General features: G+C 37.3%; 3 protein-coding genes across 3 annotated transcripts; 2 read left to right on the top strand and 1 right to left on the bottom strand.

The window, feature by feature from the left end:
* The first annotated feature begins 278 nt into the window (after positions 1-278).
* LOC106381558 (cinnamoyl-CoA reductase 2-like) lies at positions 279-2325 on the top strand. The gene is made up of 4 exons (NM_001316283.1): positions 279-619; positions 698-883; positions 1028-1380; positions 1889-2325. The coding sequence occupies exons 1-4, from the start codon at positions 347-349 to the stop codon at positions 2070-2072; spliced, it is 996 nt and encodes a 331-aa protein (NP_001303212.1). The 5' UTR covers positions 279-346; the 3' UTR covers positions 2073-2325.
* Positions 2236-5631, bottom strand: LOC106381556 (metal transporter Nramp1). Its single transcript, XM_013821469.3, has 11 exons — positions 5186-5631; positions 4834-4912; positions 4706-4746; positions 4548-4626; positions 4360-4464; positions 4157-4266; positions 3888-4069; positions 3566-3809; positions 3245-3481; positions 2852-2947; positions 2236-2749 (listed from the first exon to the last, which is right to left on the bottom strand). The coding sequence occupies exons 1-11, from the start codon at positions 5300-5302 to the stop codon at positions 2441-2443; spliced, it is 1599 nt and encodes a 532-aa protein (XP_013676923.2). The 5' UTR covers positions 5303-5631; the 3' UTR covers positions 2236-2440.
* Positions 5632-10276: 4645 nt separating this feature from the next.
* Positions 10277-12333, top strand: LOC125582317. Its single transcript, XM_048748949.1, has 3 exons — positions 10277-10806; positions 10912-11068; positions 11311-12333. Exons 1-3 carry the CDS (start codon positions 10277-10279, stop codon positions 12331-12333), a joined length of 1710 nt encoding a protein of 569 aa, XP_048604906.1.
* Positions 12334-17678: the final 5345 nt, after the last annotated feature.

Raw genomic sequence — 17678 nt, 5'->3', positions numbered from 1 at the left:
CTTCTGTAGTGTTCTTAAATAAATTAAAATAAAATATTAATCCCGGTAATATTTCATTCACCAGACCCACAGAGCTACACTCTTTCAATAAATCAGTAAAAGAAAAGAAAATATTCAATCTTTTCGGTTTGTTCTTTTACAAAAATATACTATTATCTTACGAAGACTCACCAACTCTTGACCATGGTTAGGTGAAACACGGCAAAGTCATAACCTCAAAACCGTCGTTTGTTTTGAAGTCTCTCTATAAATACAAATCACAAAGTCTCCCTGTAACGACACATTATAACCCATACCATTCTCTAACCTTCTTAGCCATCGATCTTTTGCTCTAGCAGCAGAAAAAATGCCTGCCGACGGGAAACTCGTCTGCGTCACCGGAGCCGGCGGCTACATAGCTTCTTGGATCGTTAAGTTGCTTTTGGAGAGAGGCTACACCGTACGAGGAACCGTACGGAACCCAGCTGATCCCAAGAACAACCATCTCAGAGAGCTTCAAGGAGCTAAAGAAAGACTCACTCTTCACAGTGCTGATCTTCTTGACTATGAAGCTCTAAGCGCCACGATCGATGGCTGCGATGGCGTTTTCCACACCGCTTCTCCAATGACCGATGACCCCGTTAGTAAACTATTTTCATAAAATCAATTGATCCATATATGTCTTCTTAGCTTGGGTCTTATTAATTAATGTAAATAGGAGACAATGTTGGAGCCGGCGGTGAACGGAGCCAAGTTCGTGATCGACGCAGCGGCTAAAGCCAAGGTCAAGCGTGTTGTGTTCACCTCATCGATCGGTGCGGTTTACATGAACCCTAACCGTGACCCTCAAACCATAGTCGACGAAAGTTGTTGGAGTGATCTTGATTTCTGCAAGAACACAAAGGTATATATTTATCTATTTTTGGCTAGAAGTTTTCATCAAAACCCACCGACCAAAATCCATGTGACCTTGTAGCATGTGGCTGTAATAGGTTTACGTGTTAGCACGAAAACTTCAATATATTTTAACCTTTTTGGTGCCTTGTAGAATTGGTATTGCTACGGGAAGATGGTGGCGGAACAATCAGCATGGGAGACGGCGAAGGCCAAAGGTGTGGACTTAGTGGTGCTAAATCCTGTTTTAGTTCTTGGACCACCGCTCCAGTCAGCGGTCAACGCTAGTCTAGTCCATATCCTCAAGTACCTCACCGGCTCAGCCAAGACCTACGCTAACCTGACTCAGGTGTACGTGGACGTCCGTGACGTTGCACTAGGCCATGTTATGGTGTACGAATCACCTTCCGCCTCAGGCCGTTACATCCTCGCCGAGACGGCGCTTCACCGTGGGGAGGTTGTTGAGATTCTTGCTAAATTCTTCCCGGAGTATCCGCTTCCTATCAAGTAAGTCAAAACGTTTGTCTCTTTTAACACTTTGGTCTACAATTATATCAAAGTCAACACGATCTTGTCAGACTCATCGATACATAGATACGTTTTGTTTCAACAATCAATAGATATTATTAGATAGGATAAAAGGGACATGAGTGGTGTTTGGTATTGGCACTTGTCACTTGTCACTTGTCACACACATTGTCCATGTCATGTATTACCTAATGCTGACGTAGAGATCACAAAAAATCATATTTATACACGTTGTGTTCGTGTTTGTGTTTTTGTCTTTGTGTTTATACTAAAAACGTGTAGTCTTGTTGCGGGTCCAACTCCATTTGACAAAAAAACGGAAGTGTACCTGTTTTTCTTCACCTACTCCCGGGAAAGTTTGGTCACTAGTTTGTGTCTCCTTTGGCTAGTTCAATAACTGATACGTTTACTTCAGAGTGTTACACAAGAAATCTTATCCACATTTCGTATATTGATTATCATATTGTTGTTTTTTAAATTCTTTTAGGTGTTCGGACGAGAAGAATCCGAGGGCAAAGCCTTACAAGTTCACTACTCAAAAGATCAAAGACTTAGGGTTGGAGTTTAAACCCATCAAGCAATCTCTCTACGAATCTGTCAAGAGCTTGCAAGAGAAAGGGCATCTTCCTCTTCCTCAAGATTCGAACCAAAACGTCATAATCGAATCCTAGAACAGGAAACACGGCCATACACTCTGACCATACACGCACATCAAAAGCTTTATTCTAAAGTAATACGTTTGATTCAACTAAGTTATTTGTTTAATCCTATCACACATAAATATATAGCTGATTGCTATTTTTGTAATCTATAATATGCATCACTCATAGTGTATGATATTATAAAGCAATGATTCTATTATCCGATGTTATTGTAACATTGTTCCTTATATAATCCTACGAGAATCTGATCCCTTTTAAAAAAGATGACAAAAACCAACACTTAACATTTTAACTAGTACTAAAAAGAGGTCTTTGTGGACTTGGTTTGAGTCCAATTTTATTGGAATCCTAATTTTTAATATATGATTGAATAAGACTCAATCAAGATCTGAGGCAGCCGCTTTACCATGCAACTGCATGTCAACAATGTCTTGTCTTGGAAGTGTCTCCACTGTTTGTGAGTTTGTTGAAGCAAGAAGAGGAATAGCTTTTCTGTTTTTCCGGAAGACAAGATAAGCTATGGAGGCCAAGTAGATAGCAATGCCTGAGAACCCAAGAATTCCACAAAAGATGACAAGGGCAAGCTTCATGTGACTATGGATGAGCAGCTTAGTGAAACTGCTTACTATGTAGTATATGTTTATTCCCATGATCAGAGCACCAATGACCCAAGTCAAAGTTGTAATCTGTCAGACAACAAAGTAGCACATGAAGTTAATAGATAATGGGTGGTTTTCGATCTTTTATTTTTCTTTGGTTGAGTAAGAATGTGTTGGGTAGTTACATACCGCCATATGGTTTACATGTGAACCCATCTTGGTTTTGCAGCTAGTGAACTTGAGAAGAGGAACTAGCGCAAATGGGAGCTCAAAGGATAAGATCATCTGTTTAAAGTTAATAAGTCAATGATATGATACAGACCATAAGGTGTAGTAAGTCATATATAACCTCTCTGTTTCAATAAATACAATGTTTATGTGATTCTTTTGTTTCATAATATAAGATGTTTTCACATACTCAAAAACTGTATTCTTTTTATTATTTTCATTAATAATTAAAGAAATTAAATTTAAATTAAATTTTTGGTGTTACTTTTAAGAAAAAGTAGATTTCGTAATATATAATTAATTAGTATGAAACAGAGGAGTATATGATTAGAAATGGGATATGATTGTGTGTACCGAGGCAATGATGATTAACTTTCCAGCTCCAGCAGAACCACCGATGAGAGCAACTATTAGACTAGGGATAATAGCTAAACATCTAGTTAACAAGTTTCTGAGCCATGGCTCGAGTCTTAGATCAAGAAACCCTTGCATCACGTATTGCCCAGCATAAGTTCCAGTTATAGTTGAGCTCTGCCCTGAAGCAAGAAGCGCGATGGCGAATAGCTTTGAGCTCCATTTACCCACCACGTTCTGTTTCAAAACAGAAGATGCAACAAAAAAGCTTTAATGTTCTGAAACAAAAGCATAAGGCAAGTAAGCAAGCAAGACACTTACTCGTAGCAGAAACGAAGCCTTGTTCAAGTCCAAATCCTCACATTTAGCACGGTCTTCGGGGGTTAGGTCAGGGGCATTACAAACAGCACCACTTACTGATATCACTGAGACGTTTATAAGAAAGGCTATCATTAGAGCCAATCCGCTTTCTATCAAGTAAAACCTGCAAGCCTCCTTGATCCCAGTAGATGAACGTGGGATTTTCCTGGAGAGAACCAACGCAGAGTGGAGGAAGAGATTGTGCCTGTGGAATAAAGGAGTGGTTGTTATAAAGAAAGTTTTTATGAAGATGGGTGACGAGAGAGAGAGTGAGTGAGCTTACGGCATAACCATGGCTCCAAGCAAAGAGATTGCAAGACCAGTTGCACCATTTCCTTTGAGTTGTGGAACAAAGAGACCATGTAGGACTTCTCCTGGGTCTGGTTTTGAGTAGTGTAGCTCAATGACAAAGCATAGAGCAATTGTGAACACCAGAAATGCAATCAAGAACTCCAGCTTTCTCACCTGTATATCTCACCACATAAGAGTTGACCAACCATAGCACAGTGAAATTAAAATGATTAAAGTTATTTAAAAAAAAAAAAAAAATACCCCGTATTGTTGAAGTGCAAGAAGCATCAGTGTACTTAAGCCTGTGAGAAGAACACCAATCCAAACAGGTATGCGAAAGAGCATGTTCAGAGCAAAAGCTGTTCCAATAACTGTAGAAACGAAACAGATTATGACAATACGCACAAGCAGAGATATTTGATTAGAGAAGCGTTATTTGAAACAACAGTAAAGAAAGTTGGTACCTTCTGGAATGTCACAAGCAACTACTGCAATTTCTGCAACAACCCATAGCAAAAAGTTTGGAACTTTGGAGTATTCAGCTCTACAGTGCTCAGCCAAATGTTTTCCTGTGATGATCATATAAGCCAAATGGATTTAGCAAAGTTGATGTGTAACAACTTAGAAGCAAAGAGTAAAACTTTTGTTAAACCTGTGACAACACCAAGATTTGCAGCCAGAGATTGAATCACCAAAGCGGCACAAGAAGCCACCAATATGATCCAAAGTAACTGTTTTTGTTACAAAGAAATCAATAATATATATATATATTTTTTTAAATAAATCTAAAACTATAAAAGAGTTACCCACCTCATACTTGTATTGTGCTCCTGCTTGAAGATCAGTCTCAACTGCAAACACACAAGAATGATATTTATAGAGTTAGGCATTAATAATCTATAATTACTGAAAATGATATTAAAAGATGATGATCTTACAGTTTCCAGGATCAATATATGCGATTGAAACAAGAAACCCAGGTCCTAAGTATGCAAAGAAATTCTTCCAGCTCTTTTTCTGCAAACATATTCAGAAAAAAAATCAAATAAAGTTATTAATCAAACAAATCAAATCTAGATTTGGTGTGGTTTTGTTGACTCGGACAGGGATATTTCTTGACTCCGAAACAACTGTAACTGGATTTGGATTAACTCAGTTAACTAGTGATATAACAAATCAATCGAACACCTATGACTTTTTAGAAGATTAGAACACATGCAAAATCTACAAACTATTCAAGGGACGTAAATCTAGAGATTAATATTTTAAAGGGATTATAAAAAGCCAAACCTCGGGGACAATAATCTGATTAGGGTCAGAGTTGTCGATGAGTGGAGCGTTGGAGAAGCTTCTGTTCCCACCGTTACTCGATATGAATTGAGGACGTTCAGATGCTGAAGCCGCCATCGCTATCTCTCTTCCTAGTTAGTAATCTGGTTTTTGAGTCTTTTGAGTGATAAAAACGATATATATAGAAAAGGGAAGGCGAGTTTCGAGGAGAGAATTGTCAAAATGGGATTTAATTAGTGAATAATTTATTTAATTTCTGTAGAAGAAGAACCTTGGAATCTCAGAACAAAAGAAGTGTAGCAGAAACACGAAAAAGGTAAGAGAGAGATCTCGAGAGCAGTTCAAAGGTTGTGACTGACAAGATGGAGAGTTTTCTTTTGTTGGGACCTCAAAGTACATTAGAACGATTTTGTTTTGTCTTGAGTGTTCTTCTTTTCTAATTTTTTTTTGTTATGATCCAATCCAACAAAATCGTAGGGTAGTTTTGCAGAATATTCCAAGATTAAAAGCGTAGAAAAAATTAAAAAAATTGAAAAGATAAGTAAGAAAAATATAAATCAGATATAAAGATGGTATAGTTTAATTTCTTAAACTATAGCATCTTAAACTATACAATATTTTTTAAAGATGATATAAATCAGATACTTTTTAAAACTGAGTTTTTTTAACTATACCATCTTAAAATATAAAAAGATGATATAATTTAAAACAAAAACAAAACAAAAAAAAATCGTAATATTAACAATTTCAAACGATCAAAACATTGAGGTCGTCAGAGATACTCTCTCTAAACTTTTATTCTCTCGCCTTTTTCTAGAAAAATCTATACACTTTTATTGTCTCTTTACTCCGACGGAGGGTAACTTGACGAGTCGAACTCGTCTGGCTCAGATCTAGAGCTCCTGTTGTAGATTTAGGAGGCTCTCGGTGCTGTGGATGGCCGAGAGCCGTGGATGGTGCTTGAGGATAGTGTTCGCCTCGTCGCACCTATCTCCTCTTTCGATGGCGGTCTCTATCTGGTAAGATTTTCATATCTCGTTTCAGCTCTTCATGGCAGGTGGCGCATGAGACGTCAGCGGCCTCTCCGAGGTATTCTCTCCTCCTTTAGTGTGGCGTGTAACTGTTATGAGGATGTGTTTCTTCCAGGGTCCGATTGGAGCTGTTCTGCTCGGTCTCGAGCTAGGGTTTCGTTTTTCACTGGTGGTGGGTAGCGTGGAGTCTTCTGAGGATGGGTCTCGACCCTCCTCATAGGGGTGTTCAAGGACGATGCTTTGTGGTTAGTTTTAGCTCTGCACTTCAGAACCTGAGTTACTGGCGGTGTGGCTCTCTGCGCCCCTGTCTTTTCTCTTTGTGTTTCTTACAAGTACATTTTCTTTGTTGAGGGTTGTAGTGATTGTCTTTATTAGTGACATGCTAACAATTATGCTCTTGGTTAGTGTGTTCTCGCTCGAGGTTAGCTGTTTCGGAGGTATGTACCCATTCAGTCTCTTTGTTTTATATGGGTTTTCGGTTAAGAAGGCATATACGGTCACGAAAGGCGGATTTGGAAGGATTCTTCCACTCATACAACGGCATCGTCAGATGGTGTTGCAACCTTGTGTCGCCGGTTGTAGTTTGTGCCATGTGGTGAGTTAGTCGATGCTTGTGATTCTTTGGACTAGTTTGTGTTATGTGGGTCTCTAGGAAGCTGTATGCACCATGCATCCAAGGTTTGATGGCGTTTTTCTCTCAGACTCGTGGCAACCGTTGAGCCTTCCCGCTTCGTTTCCGTCTCCTTGGTCCGAGCTTGCTTCGTTTTCTTCTGTTGCTTTGACTTCATTTTTTGCCTAAGTCGAGCTCCCGTCTTTGTATATTGCTTAGTGTTTAGATTTAATTTTTGCAATTCTGTTATTAGTTTCTCTGTATTTTTTTGTAAAAAAATTAAAATTTTGGTATAATAAATCGAACATTTTACCCAAAAAAAAAATACAGTACATACTACATACGAACCAAGCAAGCAAGTAGTAATGTAACCGGAAAGTCTTTTTATAAACACAACCAACTAGATGATGGGTCCCGGTTGAAGCTTCGCGCGTGTGTGTAACGATTGGATCTCGATCGAGGTGGGTCCCATCCACTTTCAGTTTTCTTTTCCGATAGATTCTCTGTGAAGAGGAAAAGTGTACTTGGATGGCTTCCGCTTGTCTCGTAATCAACAATCCTGTTTCTTCCTATTAACAAAAAATAAGAAAATTTAAAAAAAAATGAGAAAGGAGAAAACAAAATTATATAAACATTTAAATTTGTTTGAAGAGAACACTCTTTGTTTATAAAAAATCTCACTATTTGTTACAGAATTTGAAGAATAAATCAAACTGTTATAGGATGTAAAGCCTGAAATTTGTTTGTTTGAGATTTTATTACTCTATTAATTTGATAATTTAGATGGCTTGTTTTAAAAAAAAATCCCTGAAGCTACAGTTTGTTTTGTTGATTAAAGAGGTATCTGACTTTTGCTATTTTAAAAAGAAAACAAACAATTTATGAGGATTAAGTGGTTTTTTAAAGTTAATAGAGTAGTAGTTTGTAGGAATAATAAAAAGAAGAAGAAAGTTCATAAACGGAATATTATTTTGAAGACGGAAGAATAAAGTTTTAATTCTGTTTATATGCTTTATTGGCTTTAACCCGTACGTTCTGTAGATATGAGAGCCACTGATTGCAATTCATGAAAAGAAAGAGCAGAGTTAGATGTCAGTGTCACGTACATTCGACCCCCCCCCCACAATCTACGGCCATTACTTATCAAGCCAAAAATAAAAAGAAAAGCAGCTAATTCATAAAACCAAAATTAAGATGGGAGGATATCAGTTAAACTATACCATCTTTATATATGATTTATTGAAAATACCAAACAAGTTTTAATTTTTTTATCTGGCTACATAAATTAGTATAAAGACCATCTTAAACATTACTAAATTTTAAATTTTGAAAAAATAAAAAATAAAAAATAAAAATCAGATATCCCCCGAAAAAACAAAAAAAATAACATAGAAATGAAATACAACATGGTTTTTGTCTTATAAACTTTTGCCTTGTTATACTTCAATCTAAAACAGCACAAACTGTATCATATTAAACTGTTTGGTTTTAACAGTTTAACATTTTGTATTAAATGTCAAAAAGCTTAGAATATATGGTTTTAGGATGACATATGATTTGTTGTCAGGTTTGGTCAAGCCCATCAGATTTGTTCATTTGCTGGGTCGACTTATACAAGTCACACGCATAAAATCTATGGGCCTAATCGAATAAGCCTATTAGGTCAAGTGCTGGCAATACAAAAAAAGAAAAAGGTACAAGAACCTATAAGTCTAGTCTCTGGGAGGCAGAAGCCTCAAGCATCCAGAGAGTGTTTCCATGGCGTCTCTTGGAGAGATATAGTAAGCTAGATATAGATATGTATTCTAGGCTTAACTCTTAGCTATGTACTTCTCTTGTATTATCTCTTGTATACTCTTTAGGGTTTGTATACCCAGGACAGAGAGAGTGATGATATTGTAAACCACATTGGAGGTATTTTCCGATACTTTATAGTGAATGTTGTGGATCCTGGATCAACCCCAGATGTAGCGGTGCGGCCGTGAACCGGGTGAAAAATTCTTGAATCATGAACAAGAATTGAATCAATAGGAAAGATCAAGGGACCTGGGATTAGGGGCAAACAATACTGTTGGACCCAATTTCTGTCAATACATCAATGGGCCGCGATCAGAGTTATGGACCGCAAGGAACCGAAGCCCATAACAAGCAATCGAGCTCGAAAAGCAAAGGAGTCGAGGCCCCAGAGATCGCGGAGCTATCCCGGAGATCACAGAGCAGCTACGGAGATCATGAAGTCGACTTACTATAAAGAAAGGAGAAGAGACATGAAGAAAGACACGTTGAAAACCCTAGAGAGAGCTACACACTTACATCGACCTTGTTTTCCTCCCGATCTTAGACTCTTTCTTTACGAATCTCGTTTGTATCACTCGATCTAGTTCAACTCATTGTATTCGATCTTATTCAGCAATAAAGTCCATTTTTACCTACTGGAAACTCTTTAACATCGTTGTGTTCTAAAGATATTGTTGCCTACATTATTTGTCTTCCCTAGATCAAACCCCGATCACTATCAAATACTTAGTGTAGATTTTAGGTTCTACATTTTGGCGCCGACTGTGGGGAAGATAAACAAAAAACATCTTTGCTAAGAAACCGAACTAAGTTTCCTAAGCGCGACTATGAATCCCAACCAAATCACCGGAACCACACCCTCAAGAGTCAACAACATCGATCCTATCTGATCCGACTTGGGGACCGAAGTGACACCAACTGGGTTAACGGGAGCCAATGATGCGACCGGAACAACCTAGACGCAACAAATCCCTCTGATCGCGACTTCAAGTCAAGATCGATCTCTTTCGATCAATCAGACATCCATCCCATAACGAGTCAGAGCTCGAGTCTGGAACCGTCCCAGAGACAGACAATCCACCGATGACCTGACCCGATCTCAATCCAGACCAATTTCGCCGACCCCTCTAGCACAAACTCGAGAAGAAATGACCGAATTTCGAGGAATGCTCTCATCTCTGATTGACGAGATTCGTAAACAAAGGGTCACCAATCAAACCATCACTAACCGACCAGACCAGGCTGAGAGAAAACTCGTAGAGCATCGAGCTGCAAACATTCGAGCAAGAAATCAAACGTCCCTCGATCCGTTAAGAGCGACGTCGAACCCCCAAAGCACCGGTCTGTTCGGTACTCCAGAGATCCCAAGCATCCGATCCGGACGCTACACGAGAGAAAACTCACAACGACCCCCGCCGCAGGGCATGACCCACCGAAGCTTAAGCTACAGTGGATTGGACGAAATCGATACCGGGCTTCAGCGCCCACGAAGCACTCTGATCCAATTCAAGAACAGATCAACAGAAAGACAGGGAGAACCAAGAACACGAATCCCACCGTCGAACCATTCGATCCCCAAAAATCGAAATCCATCTGCCACAAGGACCTTCCACCAAGCGGGATTCGATAACTCAACAGAACAAGCTCGGAGGCATGACTTCCGTCAATATCGATCTCCAAAGGGAAGACCTAGGGATCCCGAATCAAATCAGAGCGTTTCAGAATTATATTGATAGGAACGATGCCGAGGTCAAAAGGATACATGCGATTGTGCATATGGCAACGAGCTCTGCCCCAGATATCGACATGGTCATCGAGGAAACCAGAAGGACTCCATTTACAAACAGAATCGCCAGCGTCAGGCTGCATCACGCCAGGAAACTAAAGTTCCCCGAATATGCAGGAAACACAGACCCAAAGGCCTATGTACGAGCCTTCCGTTTAACAATATCAAGAGCACACCTCACCGACGACGAAAAAGAGGCCGGTTACTGCCGCTTCTTCGCCGAGAACCTCACGGGGGCCGCCCTCGAATGGTTCGCTGGACCAGAAGAAAACTCGATTGAAAATTTCACTCAGTTGGTATCTACGTTCCTCAAACGGTATTCAGTCTTCATAGAGACAAGTGTTACCGAGACAGATCTTTGGAATCTCAAGCAAGCACCTTTCGAGCCGTTAAGAGCGTACATAAACAAGTTCTGAGAAATCAACGCCAAGATTTCGCATCCGAACGAGGTCGTCGCCCTAGCAGCATTGAAGAATGGCGTCTGGTTCTCATCCAAATTCAGGGAAGAACTAGCAGTACGAGCACCTATCTCGTTGGATGACGCCCTACACCGAGCCTCTTACTTCGCCACCCATGAAGAGGAGGTCACAACCTTAAAGGAACAGTATAACGCGAACAAGAATAATGCGACTAAAAAGCCTACTGCTCCTAAGGAGCCGGTGACCAAAGGACAACATTCCTATGCAATAAACAACTCACCGCAAAAGTCTTCGACATGCGACCTCAGCAAATATTGTGCCTTCCATGACCGCAAGGGTCATTCGACCGAAGAATGTCGAGCCGCGCTTCGCAGTCAGAACGAAAATAAGAAAACCACTAAAGAAACCTGAGAGGAAGAGGAAGAGCCAGTAACTCCAAAATCCAACCGAAAAGCCAAAGTCTCGACAAACAAAAGAGGCAGGGAAACCAAGCAGGAATCACCAAGCTCCCCACCCCCAGCTCCGAAGAAAAGAGTCGACATGATTACGTGGGGGCCAACATCAATGCAACCGACGAAATCAGGAGCCAGACCGAAGGGAAAATACGTTTCGAGATCACAGTAGCAATCCGCACATTGGAAGACCCCGATGATGCTACTCCTCCTCTCAGCATCGCTCAGTACAACCCAAACATGAAGTCTCCTTGCGGAAAAATCCCCAAATTCAAGCGAAAGAACAAGATGACCAAAATTCGCGAGCTACTGGAAAAACTGATTGCCCTACAAATTCAGAAAAAAGACAGAACGCAGACCCCTAATCGCAATCTGTCTTGGGGGGGGGGGGGGCAGAAACACTGCCGTCCAGCACTGACTAAAAGATGGAATTTTCCAGCCCACGACAAAGGCAAAAAACGAATCGACTTCATTTACGGAGGCTCCAAGTTGTGCAATTCGGTCAACTCAATCAAAGCGTACCAACGGAGAGCCGAAAACAACGTAGGAGTGAGAGAGTCCCTATCAGGTCCCGATTATGAAATCACCTTCGACGAAAACGAGACCGCAAGTCTCGATAAACCACACGACAACGCTCTCGTGATACGACTCGACGTCGGCGGGTGCGAACTAACTCGAGTAATGATCGACACCGGAAGCTCGACTGATGTCCTTTTCTACGGCGCATTCAAAAGAATGGGATTCACCAAAGCACTCCTAAAGCAAGAACGAACACCCCTCATCGGGTTCGCAGGAGAAACCACCTATTCCCTCGGATCGATCGAACTCGCGGTAACCACCGGAGAAATTAGGAAAATCGTAGAATTCATCGTGATAGACCGTCCAGCCCCGTTTAACGCAATCCTTGGGAGGCCTTGGCTATATAGCATGAAGGCAGTTCCTTCAACATATCACCAATGCCTGAAATTTCCAACCCCGAAAGGAGTCGAGACTATCAGAGGAAGTCAGAAGAGCTCCAGAACATGCTACCTCGCAAGCTTCAAAGACATCTAGCAACACCCCTAATCAAGCGGCCAAAACCAACAACAAACGTACCCATGTACACGAACCACCGACCAACAAACCCTGTCTCAGGGAAAATAATCGAACTACGTTATTACTTGATCCCTCGACGAGGGTACGTAGGCAACTCACGACACGAGTCCAATCACCCTCCAACTACAAAACTCAGAATGAGCACATCGCAATACCCGAAGGACAACGGCACGACAATATTAAACAGCTTTTTTTTTTTACAAATCTGCAACGAAACAAAATCCGACATATTAATAAATATAGCTCTTTGATATCTCAGTTCGAGCATATCAGATTTCCTATATCTACAAATCGCAAAACTATGACAGTCGACCGAAAACCAAGACCCTGATCAAGTCTTCGGTTGCGGCCAATTCCGCCAACGAGCGCGACGAAACTAGCTAACAAAATCTTTTGTTACAACAAAATCATCGATGAAAGTATTTCCAAAAAATCGACTCACGGCCCAAAAGATCAGCCTCGCATAAACACAAAAACAAAATAATAACATCAAACAAACCGGGACTCACGACCCCCTCTTTATTAAATAATAATAAATAAAGCAACAAGAAGCAAAAAGGGAAAACAGAAACATAAAAACCATAAAGCTACTCTTCGATGCCAAATTTGCCATCCTCGAACTGACCACCCGAGCACTTCGTCACATCGTCTGCCGCTGAGGGAACCTTAGAAAAGAAATCATCTGGTAGATTCTACGAAATCTGAGGCAGATTGAGCTTCCCAACGGAGAAATCCGAAACCACCATCACATCGAGCTCGGACCCGAGCTCGACCTCTTTCGTTCGAAGTCGCAAGTTCAAGTTTATGTTCAAACACTTGAACATGGTCGTGATTTTAACAGCAAGGTTGTGTTATTGATAAGTTCACGAGGAGTAATAAGATATGAAGTAACACGACGTCAATGAGGAGTTGAGCTTGACACTTTGAAGTATAGCAGGTTGGTTCGCAACTCAAAACAATATATGAAGGTGATGGAAGTTCAGAATGGCAATGGGATTGTCACATACCCTTCATCAAGGGTGATGTTTATTTTTATTGATGGGGCTAAGTGGATTTAAGTGTTTAATCTACTTAAGCAGTTGTGGTGTATAAGTGTAAGTTTATGTAGGTTTCAAGAAGATCATAAAGGGACTTCAAGCTTGGCTCAAGGTGGAGCTGAGAGGAGTGAGAAGAGATAATAGAAGACAAGGACATGCAGAAGATGAGTAGGCTTACTCAAGCATCAAGAGGTGTCGGCACAAAGGAAGGGTTATGGACTTGGACCAAAAAGGTGGAGTTTTGTGAGGTTTGGTCAAGCCCATCGGATTTGTTCATCGGCTGGATCGACTTGCACAAGTCACACACATAAAATCTATGGGCCAAATCGAAGAAGGCCATTAGGTCAAGTGCTGACAACACAAAGAAAGAGAGGTCATGACAGGAACCTCTAAGCCAAGTCTCTGGGAGGCAGGAGCCTCAAGCATCCAGAAAGGGCTTCTATGCCGTCTCTTGGAGAGATAGAGTAAGCTATATATATATATATGTATTCTAGGCTTAGCTTTTGGCAACATACTTCTTTTGTATTATCTCTTGTATACTCTCTAGGGTTTGTATACCCAGGACAGAGAGAGTGATGATCTTATAAACTATGTCGAAAGTGTTTTCCGATACTTCCTAGTGGATGTTGTGGATCTTGGATCCACCCCAAATGTAACGGTGCGACGGTGAACTGGGTGAAAACTTCTTGAGTCATGAACGTGGATTGAATCAATGGAAAAGATCAACGGACCTGGGATTAGGAACAAACGATGGCATAGCATCGAATTCCCCAACAAAATTTTGTTTGAGCTGCGACTGAATTCTAAATTAGTACATATCTTGATTTGTAAAATCAATTAAAATATTATTAAATCTCAAAATAAAATAAAATAAAAATATGTATAATGTAAAGTCTACAATCCAATTTAGATACTAAAGTCTTCTACGGCATTCGAAAGTAAAATATAAGACACTGTTTACCAGTCAAGGCAAAACCAGTAGATACTGTTATGCTTTTTTGGCTATATATGGATGTTGACTTACGTTAAGCATGCATGCGTTCTTATCTTATATATTGGAGATTCTACCGCTGTAGATGTCGATTCGCGACAAACTATATATACACTGAACATATTTTGAAAGTCTAGCGGTGAAGATGTAACGATCGCCACAATCACATGTAGAGAATCTACCGGTGTAGACTATTATTTATGCAGTCATTTAGCTTATTTATCGTGATTTCCATAACTTTAGATAATTTTGCTTATTTATCAAGTTTTAATTAGGTTTAAGCTGAATCATTAATTAATTAATAGTTTTTAGTTGAGTCCATAATTTTTGAATTTAAATAATATAACTATAAAACATGTAATTAGATATATAATTATTTTGATTTTGCTTATTTTTTATGTGTTCCATAATTTTAGTCAATTTTGCTTATTTATCATGTTTTTATTAGTTTTTAGCGTAGTTATTGATTTATTAATAATTTTTAGCTGAATCACTAATTTATTAATTTAAAAAAATATCCGTAATAAATTTTATATATAATTAAAAACGAATTTTGATTTAATAATATTTAAATCTATATGTTATATTAAAATTCTTATTTTCTTATTTGTCATATTTTATTAGGTTTTAAGCTTTTATATAGGTCATTGATTTATTATTAGTTTTTAACTGAGTATTTATTAATTTTCACAAAACCCGTAATGAATTTTATATATAATAAAACACGCATTTTATTTTAAGAATATTAAATCTATATGTTATATTAAATATTTAATTATAAACTAATCTAATAAAATTGTGAAAATATATTTAAAAATTAAGAGAATTCTTATATATATTGTGTTGCTATCTGAAAACAATATTTTTATTATAAAGTTAAAAAACTAAGATATAAAACAATTTATAATTAAATATTAGTTAAACAAAAATATTTATATAAAGATATTTTCTAAACTATTTCTAATATATGAATGTTTTAAAAATTTAACACAATAATAAGTACATAGTTTGATGAACATTTTTTGACATATATAAATAATTTGATGTTTGATTTAACTATTTAAAATCATAAATAATAACTTAACTTGTGACTGAGTTCAAAACAAGTTTTCTTACTTTTACTTTAAACCAGTTTAAGTTTAATCCGTGAAACTCTATAGCTTCGTTGGTGACCACTAGAAGAATGAAAAAAATGAAAAAAATAAAAAAATAAAATTTCATTTAAGGAATTGAAAAAATAAAAAAATACGAATTTTTGTTCAATTTGGTCCTTATCAAAATTGCATAGGGAATTTTTTTCTTATAAATTCATTCCTCCATGGGGAATTTAGAAGAAAAAAATGGGATCTACCTTTCAATAATTTGACTAAAATTCAACATAAATGGTATAAATTTTGAGGAACAAAGAATTCACCATAATCTTTTTCTTTTAACATGTTCACCAATTAGAGTTTTATAATGCCAATTTTTGGATTAATAAGACATAAAATAATAAGTATTTGTAAGATGATTATGCCCGCATGTGCGGCAAAACACATAGTATATATATATATATATATATATATACTAGTATTATCCCCGGTGCTACGCACCTATCAATTTTAATGTATTCTAAATTATCTGATCATAAAATAACTATCAGAATAAATTATTATTTTATTTATATATTTTCTTAACCTAGGTAAACATTAATGGATAAATTTAATGTTTACCATTTTCATGATACAACTTTTCGTATTTACCACCACTAAAGGGACATTTTCAAAAATATCTTCTTCATTAAGTGGCAAAAGACTCTTATACACTTGTTCTATATATATATAATAAATCATTATTTAAATAAATAATAAATAATATTTTTAAGTATTTATTTATATATTTATTAGAATCCTAAATTTCATATTCCAAAAACCCTATCCCAACTCTAAACCATAAGTCTAGATTAGTTAACCCTAGGGGTGTAAGTGTCTTCTACCCATCAATAAAAGTGAGGGTAAAAGTGATTAGTGTAACATGAAAAATGGTACTATGAATGTAGTATTTGTGGCGATTTCCCAACATTAATACATAAACTTAGAAGTACTGAAACAATTTCTATGATGTAGTTTTGAAAAATATATACAACATACATGTTTTTGAAAGCTTGTTTCTATAAAAATAAGATATATGTTAACACATAAAAGTAAATATTATAATACTGCTTTAAAATAAGATATAATTTACATTTTAATTATTTTCTTTATAAAATTCTAACATTCTTCCCTTTAATCAAAAATAAACATTATTTTAGTTAAATATTCTGAATTTAGATAAAATGGTGACATAATATTAGAAGTGTTGTATTCAAACAACATATTTAGAAGACTTAAAACAATTATTATTATTATTTTTTTACAAACATAGATAATAATTTTATAGAATTTAAATGTAGTTAAATTTACTACATCTAATCCATTCACTTTTATCTATGTTTGTTTTTAAAATAAGTCTTTAACAATATACTTTTGGAGTGAACATATCTATTTAAACATAATATTAGTGGGAAAAAAAATTATGAAAACATTAAATTTTTATTGAAAGTATATATTAAATAGTTTAATATCTGAGATGCAAGACACATATAAAAAGCCAAGTAAAAAATACATTTCTGGATATTTTGTTTGAACTTATATTTTTAGATTCTACTCCATCGTTTTCCTTTTCCTCTGCAGTCAATATGTTCAGTTATAAAAAAGCAAAAATCTGTAAATAATCAATTTGTATATAGTAAATTAAGACATACTAACTGTTACCTAAGTTGCTTACAAAGTTTTGAATTTTCTTTTTCTTCTTCTTTGAAAGAATTAAGTTTTGGAAATAGGAGAATTCTTAAGTACCATCTTCAACCTCTCAACCTGAATCATGTAGAAAGAATTAGAGAGCACTAAACTGTTAAACTGAGAAGGAAACAAATAAATATGAATATAGGCAAGACATTTGTATAAATATTTTTTGCTGCACTCGAGCACAAAATAAAAAATGAAGAAGAAAGATGAAAAACAAAAGAGAGATCTTTTGAATTGTGCACTACAAGAAAACATATTTTTTACTAGGGCAGTATTCGTTGTAAATTCGTCGTAAACGGTGTGTTACGACGAATTAACGTCGAAAGACGTTTCGTTGTTAAACGTCCGTCGTAACGGAGGTTTCGTCGTAAATGACTCGTTAAGTTTACGACGAAATATATCCCTCGTAAAGCGCAGGGAAAGGATTCGTCGTAAACGCCACGTAAGACT

The sequence above is a fragment of the Brassica napus genome, chromosome C2 (genome assembly GCF_020379485.1).
Source record: "Brassica napus cultivar Da-Ae chromosome C2, Da-Ae, whole genome shotgun sequence".
Lineage (NCBI taxonomy): Eukaryota > Viridiplantae > Streptophyta > Magnoliopsida > Brassicales > Brassicaceae > Brassica > Brassica napus.
This window is presented reverse-complemented; position numbering and strand designations above follow the sequence as displayed.

Bases quoted from the DNA above. Each gene is read 5' to 3' on its own strand.
- LOC106381558 (NM_001316283.1), top strand. From the start codon at position 347: ATGCCTGCCGACGGGAAACTCGTCTGCGTCACCGGAGCCGGCGGCTAC. The intron at 620-697 runs GTTAGTAAACTA...TAATGTAAATAG, and splicing joins CTCCAATGACCGATGACCCC to GAGACAATGTTGGAGCCGGC. The intron at 884-1,027 runs GTATATATTTAT...GGTGCCTTGTAG, and splicing joins ATTTCTGCAAGAACACAAAG to AATTGGTATTGCTACGGGAA.
- LOC125582317 (XM_048748949.1), top strand. From the start codon at position 10,277: ATGACTTCCGTCAATATCGATCTCCAAAGGGAAGACCTAGGGATCCCG. The intron at 10,807-10,911 runs GTACATAAACAA...ATCCAAATTCAG, and splicing joins CCTTTCGAGCCGTTAAGAGC to GGAAGAACTAGCAGTACGAG. The intron at 11,069-11,310 runs GTGACCAAAGGA...CAAAAGAGGCAG, and splicing joins CTACTGCTCCTAAGGAGCCG to GGAAACCAAGCAGGAATCAC.
- LOC106381556 (XM_013821469.3), bottom strand. From the start codon at position 5,302: ATGGCGGCTTCAGCATCTGAACGTCCTCAATTCATATCGAGTAACGGT. The intron at 4,267-4,359 runs GTACCAACTTTC...TCGTTTCTACAG, and splicing joins TGCTTGTGACATTCCAGAAG to TTATTGGAACAGCTTTTGCT. The intron at 3,482-3,565 runs GTAAGTGTCTTG...GTTTTGAAACAG, and splicing joins AGGCTTCGTTTCTGCTACGA to AACGTGGTGGGTAAATGGAG.